Raw genomic sequence first — 15,064 nt, forward strand, 5'->3', positions numbered from 1 at the left:
AACACAAATGAGGCTGTCTTGGATACAGAGAATATCTGCTTGCTTGCTTGACTTTGTTTTTTTCCCCTTCATTTTGCAGAAGCCAAAGAAACCTCCACCTCCAGTTAAAAGCCCAGGTATGTAGTACATGTCTGGTGGTCTGAGAAATACTAAATTGCAGAAGCAGTGTATGACTTCAAAAGAAAATTTAGAAGTAGTTTTTTATTTCTTAGTAATGCAGCCATAGTCACACCTTGAGCTTACTTTTCATACTTTATATATTTTGCTGTTGCTGTATATTTTTAAAATTATGATGGAGCCTACTTTGGAAACATTTTAACAATGGCTCAGAAAACCTTTTTCTGGGCTCAAGTGAGTGTTTGTAAATGGTATTACAGTCCTTGCAAAAGAGAAGACACAACTTGGCATTAGTTTTATTTTTAGTTAGTGACCAAGATAATTAAAGCTCTTTGAAAAATGTCTGTGGTTTGCATTTGCATTCAGCTTCAAGACCTGAATTGCCAGCCGGAGAGAAGAAATTCCTTTCTTTGAGGCCAGAAGAAAAAGGTAAGGACAGTTTTCTTCATAGTGACTTGGCTGCTCTGGCAATAGGGTCTCTGTTCAGGAGCCATCATACAGACTCCCTTGATACCATTTACTGAAGTTGTCAAGTCTGTGATGTTAAAAAATATCTTTGGAGTGGTTAGAGGAACTGCTAAACTCTATTAAAATCTTTATTTCTTGTTATTATATGACATTCTGAAGATTGGTTATTGTATTGCACAGTAACATAGTTACTATTAAATTTCTGAAGGTGTAGTTCTGTGACAGTGGCTGCAGTTTTGAGCAGCAGTAGTAAGTTATTAGAAAGGCAAAGGTCAACTGCTGCAAAAATCAGTCTGGTCAGAAGAATTTGAAAGAGCTACACAGAACAGATACAAGACTCCTTAGATAGATGCTACAGTCTCAGAAATGGAGATTTCTTATCCTGTTAATTCTTGCTATATTCCATATTTTCAATTTCTACTGAATTTGGAGACATTTACTACTTTATTCTTAAAATTTAAAGGATGTCTTTTTCCAGAGGCAAAGCTACTGTTGTCACCCAAACAGATTCTAAAAGGCTTCTTTCCATGTTTGAAAAAACTTGCCAAGTGAAAATGTTTGATGGTGTTTAAAAGTGAGAAGCTTAAACAAATGTGTTGGTTGGGCCTTGCAGAAGAAATCCTGCAGCTTAACCAAATTACAAAACCACTCTGTCCTGTGAATGGAGAACTGTGGCTGACCAGCATTTCTACTAGTGTGGCTCCTGATGGGTTTCTTGGCTTCCTTGGGCAGTTTTTATAACCCCCATTTTAACAAGGCACCCTCTCAGGTATTGAATATGAAAAACACTTGTTAAAATCAGTTCTGTTTGTTCTGTATGTGAGAAAACAGTAATTTTTATCTGTTGGAGCAGTGTCTTCAGGTGTGAATTAAGATCAACTGTATGATTCCAGAAATGTTGATCTCCTGGCTCCTTTTAAATACTACTAAACAGAAACCAGTTTAATTTTAAACTGGTTCTGTTTGGACTATAGTGTTAATCTTTGCATAGTTGAGCTCAACTGTTCATGGTGGAATATAGGAAAAAATATTGAGTGACACCATCCAAAAAACACAGGAAATCTTGTACAAAAAAAAATCTTGTACAAAAAAAAAATTACATAAGGTAGAGAACTCTTCTTTACTGAGCTACAGTGAATGAAGGAGGAAAAATTTGTTAAGGATTCAGTTGCAGATCAGGTCATAAGAATTAGTTTTTTAGATAGCACTAGTGTTTTACTGGAAGATATACCCATTTATCAGTGCTGTTGGACTTGTGGAAAAATAGCGCTGTTAATACTAGTAATTGAATCCGTTAAGTATGAAATTGTTCTGTAACTAGTTCTCAGAAAAAAAAAAATTAATTGAGCAGCTCTAATCAGAAGCTATCAAACCATGTCATTTTTTATTCCTATTGGGAGACTAATCTGTCTTTAATTGCAATCAAGAATTGATCAAAAATTAGAGTTTCTGTGAGTGTTTCTGTATTTATAATGAAGGGCACTTAGTGGTGTCTGTAATGTTGAAATTTTTTTCCAGTGTAAATGTCTTCAGATTTCTATCTTCTATTTCCATTACTAACCTATTCATTTTTAGCCAACACTTTTTCATTGAGAAGCAAAATCCAAAAAAAGACATGTCATTTTGTCCAGCAGAAATGCCCAGTTTCTGTGTTCATGGTGAACCTTGGCCTTTGGTATTAACTTATTCCACTTAGCTATAGACATTTTTTATATTCAGATTTTGAGTGGGAGTATAGAAGGGAGAACTGACAGATGAGAGTTCAGGAATAGGGTTTGATGACAGCAATTTTTCTGCCCTGTTTATGAACTCTCTTAAAAGCAAATTCTCGACTTGTGCTCAGCACAGCTTCAATAAAGCCGATTGATCTGCAGTTAGTGCTGGCTGGTCGGTGTTAAAACTGGCAGTGTTGTGTGTTGGGTGGGGAGGCAGGAGTGGCTGCTGCTGCTGCTGACGTGCTGCTTTTCACAGGGCAGGCAGCCCCACCGTGTGGCAAATCCTTCCACTGCTTCAGCATCCTGTGCTCTTAGCTCCATGCTGAGACACTGCAGGGAGATGGCAGCCAGTTTTTCTCCTCCTGGTGTTCAAGTGTCCCAAAGCAGGAAGACAGTTCTGCCCCTGAGCAGTGCTTTTGGCAGAAGTGTCTCTAGGATCTGTTGGCTTCCCAATACTCCTGTGAAAGAACGTTGGCTTCTTCCTGTTTTGGGGTTGGAGGGGTGCTCAGTGGCTGCAGGACTTGTCCAAAGGGAATCAGTCCTAGACCTGGCAGTTCAGACACTTTGCTGGCATGGAGCTGAAGCAAATACCCAGCCCTGCTCCCAGGTCCATAGCACACATAAACAATTTACACCAGATCAATACTTGGTTAAAAGCAAATTGCAGAAGGGGAGGATGGGGAAAATCAAAGCTGAAGGTCACTCTCTCCATCCCAGTTTACTGAATTACTGCCCTATAAGGGCAGTAACTGTAAAGAACTGTAACACTTTGCTGTAACCTAACAATTATTCTTTAGAATATTCAGTACTTAGTGTATACTGAACTGTGGCATGGTTTTACAGGGAAAAGTAGAAGGTTTGCTCTGGCTATCCAGCAGGGTAGAGTTAGGACACATGGGTTCAAACCTGTTCGACTATTGCTTGTAAGGCAGCTTGAATTTTTCAGTGTCCTGTATGTTGTATGCCAGCTCCTCTGGACAGGATTCAGTTAGGTCATGTAGTCACTAAACAAATAAATAGGTGGTTGTTTTGTTTTTTGGTTTTTGGTGTTTTTTTTTTTTTTGGTTTGGTTTTTTTTTTTTTTTTTTTTTTTTTTTTTAGTATTATTCATACCTAATTTCCATCTCTTTGTAGGAAGGCAGACTTGAGATAAAATAAATTCAGCTATTCAGATAAAAATTAATTTCTCTCCTCCCCTTCGTCCATAGATAAATTATGCTGTTTGTGTGTGTAAGAAATCTAGTTACCACAAAATAAAAACCCCTACCTCTTTAAAAGAAAATAAAATGAATTTGTAGAAAAGACAATGCAGTACATAGGCTTTTGGTTCTTAGCTGTCATTTGCAGGGCAATAATGTGAATCCATAATTTATTACTACTGTTTCATGTCAGTAGGAAGATTTATCTTACTCTTAGATAAATCTTTTTGAGCTCAGGTAAGTAATTTGTGTGTTTTGATAAGATGTCATTTAAGACACTTGCATATGTATTTTTCATTTTGATCTTCAGAGAAGACGTTTCTGACAGCAAGTGCTTTCTAACTGATTAGCGGTGTAAGAATTCTAGACAATGTGGAGTTTTAAAAATGTGACTTCCTTTGTCAGATGAAAAAGGAGCTTTGGATCAGAAACCTTTGAAGCCACAAGCTCCTCAAGTACCACCCAAGAAGCCGATTCCTCCAAGCAAGACCAACAGCCTACTGAGAGCAGGACTCCTGCACCCAAAACGTCCAGACAAACCTGGTTTGCCATCATCTGCATCCAAGTCAGTATGACTGAAACTGCAGACACTAAGTATATTCAATTTGATTTGCTGTTTGATCTTCCCTCATGGATGAGTTGGGAAGAAATGTGTGCTTTAAGGGTGAAAAGGATGCAAGGATAAGTTTTGCCTTATACCTACCATTGTCTTAGTTCTCCAAGTCTTTATGAAGGTGAACTTAGGCTTTTCAAATCCTTTGAGACATTGAATCCATCTCAGAGTCAGTATTAGAGCATAACTGACCATGGTGCAGATGAAATTGCTCATCTGATGGCTGCTGTAGCTACACTAACAAGGGTAGAATAAAAGAATGTGGGCATGGCCCTTGAGAATTATTACTGTGTTGAAAAAAACCCTGAAAATTTGAGCTGCCTCAGTGTTCAAGGCTTGAGCACTTTGTATAGGGTAAGATAGATGGAAAGGAAGAACTGAGGTTCTGTGCTAAAGGTACTCACTGTGGTACTCCTGTCTGCTCCTGGGGAAGGAAGCACTTATTACAGAACCACATTCAGATGCTCTACTCTTGAGCCTTCTCACTTGAGTTACTGGATAAACAGGTACAAATACTTCTTCTAGATCCACTTATTTTTTTTCCTCATGAGTTTGAAACTTCCACTAAAACTAATTTTGCATCCATACAGTCTCCCACACATAGAATTTTCCTTTCTGTCTCCACTGCAGCAGTTGCTAGGCCCTTACCCAGAAGTGTAAGCCAACAGCTGACTGGTAACTGTCCCTTTGGGATTTTGGCTTGAAAGAACCATGAGAAAGTGAGGTTGTGATACACTTGGCCTTGTGCAAATAAAGCTGCTACATCAAAGAGCTTGCACCTTAAATAACTTTTCAGTATGGAATTGTGTTATATTCGCTTGGTATTTTGGAGGCTTTCCTAAGTAAAGATTATTTTTTTAAAACCACAAGTCATATTCTTTTCCAGCTTAGAAAATAATTGTTGTTCTAAAGGGATGCACATGTGCAGTTAAATAGGGGTCTGTAGTAAGCTGTGGGCCTTGATAATTGAAGCCTTTAAATCTTAGAGATATTTAAATGTCTTAAAGTGTTTAGCATTGTTTTAGGAAGATCTGGCTGCTATCTTTTTTTCTACTGCAATAAAACTTTTACAGGCTTTGGGAGGTGAATTAATGAAAGGGGCACAGTTTATATATGACATGTACAGGCCAACCAGATAATCAGGCCTGGTTAGCATGGGTTTGTGATGGCAAGAACTGTAAAGGAAAATGTTTCCTATTATTTTTTATTTATTTTGGAGGGGGTTGCACTGCTTTGGATTTTTTTCATTGTTGTTCTTGGGGTTTTTGTTGTCTGTGAATAATGTGAGCAGATATGGAAGGAATGCATAGTAGAACAAAAGCTACAAGGTGGCTTTTTCCATATCCAGCAAGAAATACCTTGTTCTTGTCAGCCCTTTTTCCTGTACAGGAAGTTTTCTTTCATGTCAAGGGGTCACTTTCTGAATTATTTCAAGAGGTATTAGTGAAAATATTATTCAGCTCACCTGTTGTTTGAAGTGTAATATTTTGAACTGAAATGCCAAAGTGTGTCCTAAAAGTTCTGGATTATTTTCACACGGGTTTTTGTGCACATCTAGCAACTCTGCAAGAGATGGAACAGAAAAATTGGTTTTCATACGAGTAAAATTGATCTCCAGAAACCTTGATTTTAAAACAAGGCTTTAGAAAGTGATAAAATCTACCATAATTTTTCAGTTTGCTTCTAATTCTTGGTATTTTTCCCTTTTAAACTATTTCATCTCTTGACTAGGCAGGTTTTGTTTTTTTTTTTTTTTTTCTTACCACAGAACTAATGGAGAAGTTGTTACTCTTCGACCAAAATCTGAAGTTGAGCCAGTAGCAAAACCAAAGTTAGACTCTGAACCATTGCCACTCAGACCAAAATCAGTAGAGGTAGATTCACTTGTGGTAAAGAGCTCTAAAGAATCAGGTAAGAAAAGAAATACTCTTTTGTGCCTTTCTGTTTAGATTGCTGTGTTTTACAGGGCTGGAATAAGCTTTTTGAGTGATTTACTCAAAATGCCACTGAGTGCATTTATGCCTGTGTATTTTTTTAGAAGTGCTGGAGGCAGCTGAAGGTAAGAGTCAGGAGGGGATGAGCAGATGTCAGCAGGATATTTGCAGGTAGCTGCTGAGCTCTGGGTTGAAACAGTGGGTGGGAAGGGAGACAGAGATAATGGTTTGTCCTTCTAATTTGAAAGCTTGCTTTTTTTGCTGCCACTTTCATCTTGAGTTTTTATGAAGTTCTTTTCTTAATGGCTGGTTCAGTTTGTTCTGCTTTTGCAAGTCAGATAACTGCTTTTCTAGCTAACTTCAGAATTCTTGGTAATGCCATTACCTTTGGCCTCCTGTGATTTAGTTCAGAGCTATTCTAGATTTTGACTTTATCATACCTTAAATTGGGACCTTAAAAAAGCATGGAGCATTGTACATTTGAATACATGCTTATGGCTTTACTTAAAGCACCTTGAGCCAAACCTGGCATCTCCTTAATTCTAAATATATTCAGTAAAACCCTTGATAGTGGTCAAAGCACCCATATTTAATGATCAGAACCTCTGAACTACTGTATTGATACCATTAGCCCTAGACTGACAGTGCAACTGATACCAGACCTCTGTGTGTCACTTAGGCAGAGATCAGCTGCTGTGGGCATATTTTTCTAAACTCTTAATTATTTGTATTTTAATGATTAACTGCTTCAGAAAAAGCTGTAGTGAATTATACCTGCAGTGTTCATCTTGCATATCTCAAATGCAACTTTTTGTCTCAGAAAAGATTTCAGTAATAATAAGTTTAAAAATAGTATAAATATGTTTATTTTTAAGGCAAATTAAAATATTCTAGTTGTAGAATAGTTGGTCCAAAGTATAATAAATTCATCTGGAAGATAAAAATAATGCATTGAAAGAGCTGAAGCAGTTAAGGAATGGAAAAGAGTACTCCTGACTTTTTTTTCATTGAGCATTTTAAAATATGCTTTTTAAGTGTAAATGCTTTATATGAGGAAAGGTTAATTCATGTATGTCTCTAATACAGAAGTTATGCTACTCAGGTTAGATTGTAGAAAAAAATTCTTTAATATGGAGGTGGTAAGGCCCTGGCACAGGTTGCCCAGAGAAGTTGTGGTTGCCCCAGCTCTGCAAGAGTCCAAGGTCAGGTTGGATGGGGCTAGGAGCAGCCTGGAGTAGTGGAAGGTGAAGATCTTGAAGTTCCCTTCCAACCCAAGCCATTCTATGATTATCAGCTTTCTAATTAGTATAATAAATTCTATGATTATCTCTAGGGTTGTGTTACTGTATAGCATAGTATCATTAAACTCAGGAAAAACTCCCTATGAAAACAGCTGGAATATCTTTTTGTTCCTTTACATTCAGTTACCTTGAAATCTTTAATAACCAGAGTGGCAACATAGTACCTGTGTTGTCAGGTGTTGTGTATACGTATGTATATATATATATATATACACAACACCTGACATGTATATACTGCAACTCAGAATATTCTGTGATAGAAAAAGAATAATTTTACACAGATTGTTTAAAAAAGAAGAATTTTTTTTTCTAACATAAGTTTTTACAGGCTTCTGGAGAAATTAAAGATTTTAATACCTAGGCAGGGCACAGGGGTACACAATGTTCAGTTCAGTTGCATTTGGTGCACAGCAAGCAGAGGAGGCTCAGGCAGTTCACGTGGGGCTGCAGCACTAAGAAGGGTCAAGGAGCTGTAGTTGAAGGAGAGTTTCAGAAATCCTCTGTTTTGTCAAACTGACATTCCTTAAAACAATCTGCATAAGTCAGTCCTACTGCTCTTGTGAAAAGGGACTGATCCAAACTCCTGCCAGTAAAATGTAATGAATCTCATGCTCTAATTCTCTACATACTGTGCTGCTAAAGACCTGTGCAGCATACCCTGTGCAGCCAAGTCTATATTAAAAAAAAAAAAAAAGATGTTGGGTCCTTATATAACTTCTAAGACTGTTTAACCTTACAATAACTAGAATAGGTATTAATAAAAGATGAGGGAAAATGGATGGCTGGGGCTGGCAACTGCTTTACCAGAGTCTTTATTTTTTATTTCTTCCCCCCCCTCTTCAGTTTATGATCATGGGGTAGATGAATTGATGAATTTTTAGGATTTTTTTTTTTTAATTATGGGTCCTGCTTTTTTGCAACATAGTTTGACCATGAAGTGATGAAGTGAAGTTTAGATTGAGCCACTTTCAGTTCAGCGTAAGAAGCTGTAAATATTCTGTTATGAAAAAACCAACCCACCCCATGCCAAAATTGTCACCAGCTGTCAGATAAGGACAAATAATCAGAACCGTTTAGAAACATTGATCACATTGAAACAACTCCTCTTGAAGTTTTAATTGAAAAATTGCATAAATGTTTCTCTGTTTGATTAGAATCAAGTACTATAAAAGACTAAAGCTGTAATGCTGGCATGCTGAACATGTAAAGCAATTCTGTTTCTTCTACAAATGTTTCTTTTTCCTGCTTTGTAAAATAATTTTTTTGTTCAGAATCTTTTTCTAGACATTCCTCTCCTTGACTTTTCTTTCCAGATTTTGTTTCCTATCCTGTTTGCCATGTTTCCCTTCTTACGTGTCAGGAAATTACCCTACCCTTCTCCATTTTGGTAAGATAACAATCTCTAAGGAAATCCAAATGCTTTATTCCATACACATCCTCTTCCTAACATCGTGAATGTGGTTTTCAGTTGCAATTATTGGTACTAAAATTTTGGGGTTTCTATTAAAAATGCACTTTTTTTCGTTTGTTTGAATGCCTGTTTTCCTTAGCTGTTAAAGAAGTTACTTTAAGTAGGCTTTTCCTTTAGGAACTGGTGGGGACTAACAGTAAGAAAAAATTTATAGTTGAGCTGTTGATAAGCCAAACTTTGTGTTTGTTTGTAGTGAAATGTGTTCAGTACCTTTAGTACATCTGGTGTATGTAGGTTGAATGGCTTTATCATTCTGTACACACAAAGAACACAGTCATGAAGCTTCTGAGCACTTAAATATTTTATAGCTTATAGCTGTCCCCTGAATTTTTGGGGGCAAATCTCAGCAAGATGAGTAATATGAGAAAGGATGGCATCTTTTTACTCCACAGATTAATGTGAGTTCTTATCTTCTAAAATATTGAATGCATTTCACTTGTATCATGGGTATTTAAACCCCAGCCACATGAGATGGTGGAACCATGATTTCTTCAGCCACCCTTCAGCTTTGCTTCTTTTTGTGAAGGCTTTTTAAGACAAGCTGCTATGAATACACTTGAAACATTCACAAATCTTAACAAAGCCTCTCATTATTTGTGCCTGTCAAAGCTCCTAACAGCTCTGTGGTAGTTCTGTGGTAAGCTTGTAGAAGAGACATTTCTAATAGTCCATGCTATGTAACTTTAGGCTTAGTTCATCTTCTTAGAAAGGTGCTCTTGCTCAGTGAGAAACTCCTTTTTTTGACCCACATTATCACCAGATGTGTGGTATTGCTCTTTTGGCACTATGATGGGATTTCCTTCAACAATTGCTGACAGGCTGTCTGTAAGAATCCTATTTGGTAAATCATTTTATTGATTGAAACGGGCATAGACTGTGAACTTTCAATGGATTTCATCAGTAAACCCCTTAAGCCTGCAGTAAAACCAATCAGCCTACCACCACCACCACCACCACCAAAAAGCCCAAACCCCAATCTCCACCAACCTGTGTTTTAATTTCTTCCCTTTACCAAAGCAATAAATTGGAAAAGTAAAAACAAAAATTGAGGTAGAGTCAGAATTCCCTCTTACTGGAATCTTCTGGCAATCAGTCTTAATGTTGAACAATTTTCTCAGGTGTAACAAATTCCTTTAGAAGATGATAGAAATGTGGAAAAAGTCCTTGGCTTTTGTATCATCCCACTATCTATATTTAAATAGTACACAGTTCAGGACTCTAGCGGTCTTCAAGCCTTGTCAAATATTGTGATTTTTTTTTTCAAACTTTACATTTTTCTTAATATATTTTTAATATGTTTAATATGCCTGATGTTTACTATTCATGGAGACAGGACTGGCATTACAATCATAATAGCAACTAAATTTATAATTCTTACTTAAATTTCTTGCAAAATGATTTGTCATTTCTGTGGAATAACAAAAGAAGGATCATTTAAAGTCAGAAATTAGGGAGATGAGGGGAAAAAGGCATGAAAGTTTTTCTTGTTACCTTTTTAATGATCCCTAACTAATATAAATCCTAATTTGACCTTTGGCAGCCTGGTCTAGGGGAAGGTGTCCCTGCCCATGGCAGGGGCTCGAACAGGGGGATCTTTAAGGTCCCTTCCAGCTCAAACTCCATTGTGATTCTGACAGCTTTGTACTCTGGGATTACTGAGAATTGAGTAAAGACCATGCAATGACCCTATGGTTACTGTTGCTTGCAGTGTATTAAAGGAAATATTTTATTGACACAGACTAGAACAGAAATCCCTTTTCATTTATTTCTCCCTCATCCTCTTTTCCGTCAGCTGCTTGCTATTCATCACTCTTCTGTTTCTTCTTTCTTTTTTTTTCTCCCCTGCTTGTTTAACTGCAGGTGTGATTGCATGTTTACACAAGACTGTCTTGACATTCTCTTGAATAGAAGTAAAAAGCAGCAAAACTGATTGGTAACTGTGCTATAAAGGAATGGGTGATGAAGTAGGTCTGGTCAGGGCTATCCAAAGGACCTGAATGTTCTGAGGCCTTCAAGGATATTCATGCAGAGAACAGATTAAAATCAATTAAACATTCAGTGGAAAACTTAGTACCTACTTAGTACCTACAGGTATAAAATAGCTTTGACAATGTGTGAGTAAAACTTGGGTTAATCGGATGATTTTAAGACATCCAGACGCTGAAGGAGTATGAATGGTCTGGCTCAGTGTACCCAAGGCTTTTTTCTTATCTGACCTTTTATGGGAATGCAGGAAAAGAGATATCATAGGTTCTATTTGCCAAATCATAATGTCAAGTAAGAATCAGAGGTCATGAAAAAAATCAAACCCAAAATCTTGAATGTTGTTTATGGTGCCTGTAGTAAATACTGTGTGGTATTTAAGTTAGTCTATAGACTTTAGTCTATAAACTAAGTGATGTATTTGGGTTGTAAATGATATATAATAACTGTAATCTTATGTCAATGCTTAAATAAAAACCACCACTCAATCTCACAAAACATCTATGGCAGGTAAGTATACTTATTTTTGTGGAGAAAAGGCCAAGTCCTGTTGTTACTTAGGTGAAATACCTACATTACTAAGACTAATTGTGGTCAGTTCTTCTATTATCAACTTTTTTCCTGAAGTTGCCTGTTCCCAGAGGATGTAATGCATTTCTGCTGATCTGACAGAGAGAGTTTTCCTAGAGGTGTGAGCATAAAGAGCCTAATGAGCAAAGAGATCTGTGTGATTGAATAAAGTACAAGAGAGGAGTTTTGAAGTGTTTTATTAAAGTCTTTATGAAGTTGTGTATTATCTTTAGATACTGGACGTGAAAAAATCTACCCTGCACAGACATAGGTGCAGTTAATGTCTTGTTAGCTTTCACCAATATATGGAGTACACCAGTATGTAATTTACCATTTTGCTTTTATTTTTGTCTTAGTCACTAAACTTGCATTTTCATGCTTTTCATGTGACAAGAAGTCAAGTTCAGTGACAAGAAAATATACTCTCAAGTAGTTGAATATGGCAGTTCTTAGAAAAAGTAATAAATATATTTTCTGCAGATGCTGCCATGTTGCTAAAGCATTTCTTCTGTTCACACAAATTAACTTGAATTTAAGTCCTAGTTGAATTAATCCTTATGTTTTTTTCAAGGGGGGAAAATAGAGTTTCCCAGATATGTCAAAGTCATGCAGGTGTTTCAGATACCTCATGTGTCGTATAGGCTGAAAATCCTCAAAACAACAAGAATTCTGATAATTCTTTTTTTGTGTCTCAAGTTAAAAAAAAAGTGATAAAAAGAACTCAGCAAAACTTTCTGGTCTTGATGGTGGTCTCTGTTTTCCTCTTTTTGTAGATCTGTTAAGCTTTGATGATGTCATAGCTACCTCAGATAATCTGTCACACCCAACTGCGAACCGGCCCAAGATGCCTGGTAGGAGGCTGCCTTCCCGTTTCAATAGCAGTAGTCCTGTGAGTATTTTGGGGGTGTTCTCATAGTAGGGAACTAAAAACTGGCTTCCCAGGAAACAGGACTACACTGGGGAACAGTCTTTTGAGCCAGGGCAAAATGCTGCAGGGGTTCAGTTCCTGTAGGTTTTGTGTGCAGGAATCCATGCCCAGCAGGGAAGTGAATGTCAGAGAAACAACTGGAACTGTGTTGCAGCTGAAGGAGTGTTTCTGTTTCACGGGGTGTTGCTGCAGGAAAAGCTCAGCTCTTCTGGCCTCACTGATGGTGCAATAGGTGTTGTACATACACACAGCTCTGAAACGGTCTGTAGTGACTTTGACAATTGGCCACTATAAATTTGTAATTTAATGCTGCTGTAACAGGGGGATTATGATCTTAGTGCTGATGTGAGGTTGTCGGATAATGAGAAGCAGGTGATGCAGAGTCCTTGAAATCAGTTTTTCTCACTGGATGTTGCATAGTTATGCCAGTAACCATCTACAGTTACTCCCCATTTGTGTTTTGTGGAAGCACCTACAGACTCCTCAAAGTGTCACAGACTTAAGTATTGAAAGTATTAAGCTTGAAAATCCTGCCCAAGATTCCTGTGTTTGATTTAAGTTCAGCTCAATGTGGGGAGGGAAAGTTCTGACTGTCAGGGACAGAAAAGTTTGATAGTGTAGCAATTTAACTTTTGTTACTTGGTTTTCCCCTTTACTATTGCATTTTTAGAAACACATGAAAGTCTTTTTTCCTTTTTTTAATTTACTTTTAATTTTTGTTGTTTTAATTCTGAAAACTTTTCATTCCTTATGACTGGTTTACCAGGCAAGTCAAAATGTGGGTCCAGAAAAAATTTTGAAGGTGCAGAAAGAAGAAGAAAGTGCCAAACCAAAGCCAGTTGAAACAAAGAAGGTATGATGCTACCAAGGAGCCAGAGGAGTACCAGACAGCTTGGTGTTCTGTTCATCCTGTTTGCATTTCCAGTACAGGTTCATGAAACCATCTGAATGCCAGTGCTTGTAGTCGAGTACAAGTGAGCTCAGTCATAGTAAGAAATTTAGTACTGAAGTTCATTTATACTTACAAAGTGCATGAGTTCTGATGAGAACTGCTGTATCAGGTGGTATTTCCCAAATAAGTTCCATATCTGCTCAGCCTTCAGTCTCCTGACAGACAGAATAACAGCAGATCGGCAGGGTGCACAAAAGTTTGTTTATAACGATCCAGTGGAATCCATTAAATCACTTTTTTTTTTAAGTGAAGGGGACTGAAATGTAAGTACTTTCTTTAGTGATTACAGGGCCCTCAGGTAAATCCTTAATTAAGAGCTGTATAAAGTAACTATCTCATATACTCCAGTAATCCATTCAAACTGGACTTTTTTTTTACCTTTTAGGTAGAAAATTAAGGGAACTTACGCACATTTAGCTCCCATCCTGGTACAACCTGTGTGCTGTAAGCATTCAGTTCATAAAGATTTTACTTCTTACCTTTCTGCCAATTTATTTTTTAGCCATCTGCATTCAGCCCACTGATCCCACCTTCATCTCAGAGACCAAGCTCTGTCATACTCGACTTTTTACCTGGAGACCTCCAACTGAAAGGAGAAACATATGAGGAAAAAATTTCTGTGGAAGAACTCAGGACTCAGATTAATGATTTAATGGGTTTAGTAGATGCCCTGAAGAAAGAGCATGGGTAAATATTTCCTTTGTCAATCTGAAAGGGCTTATATAGACATCTTATAAATGTCGTTAATGCCAAACTTTAAATTAAGAAAGGTATCCTCTGCTAATAACATTAATACATAAATTCAGGTATTTTCTATTTAAATTAATCTTACTAAATGCCCTGAATACGTACAAATTTGATGTCAGAGTAGTATTGTAATTTTTACACATTTTTTCCCTCCTGCTTTGCACTCCTGCATCCATTACATCTTTTTGAAAGTATTTCTTTAACAGTTTGTGCTTTCTTTGTAAGGAAAACTAGTTAATTTTTTGGGGTAATGACATAAGTACATGGTGCAGACCTTGTGTAACACTGTGCAAAAGTACTTGCAGTATTGACATGACTTATATTCTAAGTAATTTATTCTGTGTGTAGAAGTAGCTGTGTTATTTTAGGTTATTTTAGCTTGAATTCAACTTTAAATATTAAATTAACAGCACAAACATTTAAGTAGCTTCCTTAAAATTGGGATTAAAAAATTAGGGAGAGGTGAAAAGCAGTAGGTAAGAAGTGTTGAGTGATGGTGGAAACTTGTGGTCCAACAGATATGAGTAACAATTCACAGGTGGGCGTGTGCCTTGTTTTGTGAGTCCCACTTGTAAAATTTAAACAAGGCCTCTGCATCCTGTCCTCAGTAATGTGAAGTTTCTTTTTCCCCCTTCTCTTAACTACTTTTAGGAGAGAACTGGAAAAACTAAAGAAGGATTTGGAAGAAGAGAAGCTGTTGCGAAGCAATCTGGAGGTAATGTTACTTTGGGAGGGCATGGGGAGTTCAGGGGTTATGTAGGCTTTGTTCTGGGATTTGATGTCACAGGAAAGTCTTAACAAACCTGTTCAGTCTCTTTTTGTGTTGCTGTTTTATTTTGTGATTGAATGAATGCCTCATGAGGCATTTGGATGCATAGAGAAGATCCAAGTTCACCTTTCTTTTTCTGGAATATTATTTGTAACAGTCAGTGTGGGGGTTGGGGTGGCAGTTCTGTTTAGTGCTGTTGGGTTCTGCTCTTTTCTAGAAATATGTCCAACTGGACAACTTCCAGGAGACACAGTTAATACTTTGCATTTATAAGATTGAAAGACCTATTTAATTTAA

General features: G+C 37.2%; 1 protein-coding gene across 2 annotated transcripts in view; it reads left to right on the forward strand.

Annotated features, from left to right (window-relative positions):
- The window catches only part of CD2AP (CD2 associated protein), a 77,488-nt gene that overhangs the window by 58,546 nt on the left and 3,878 nt on the right, over positions 1 to 15,064 (forward strand). Inside the window, exons 10-17 of one of the 2 annotated variants that reach the window (XM_036380685.1) lie at positions 80 to 116; positions 484 to 546; positions 3,905 to 4,064; positions 5,881 to 6,023; positions 12,145 to 12,260; positions 13,066 to 13,152; positions 13,754 to 13,938; positions 14,650 to 14,713. In XM_036380685.1, the coding sequence (XP_036236578.1) occupies positions 80 to 116; positions 484 to 546; positions 3,905 to 4,064; positions 5,881 to 6,023; positions 12,145 to 12,260; positions 13,066 to 13,152; positions 13,754 to 13,938; positions 14,650 to 14,713 (855 nt within the window). Of the gene's footprint in view, positions 1 to 79; positions 117 to 483; positions 547 to 3,904; positions 4,065 to 5,880; positions 6,024 to 12,144; positions 12,261 to 13,065; positions 13,153 to 13,753; positions 13,939 to 14,649; positions 14,714 to 15,064 lie in introns of those variants that run through there. The other variant, XM_036380686.1, reaches the window with a different exon arrangement.

Source organism: Molothrus ater, chromosome 3, assembly GCF_012460135.2.
Source record: "Molothrus ater isolate BHLD 08-10-18 breed brown headed cowbird chromosome 3, BPBGC_Mater_1.1, whole genome shotgun sequence".
NCBI classification, from domain to species: domain Eukaryota; kingdom Metazoa; phylum Chordata; class Aves; order Passeriformes; family Icteridae; genus Molothrus; species Molothrus ater.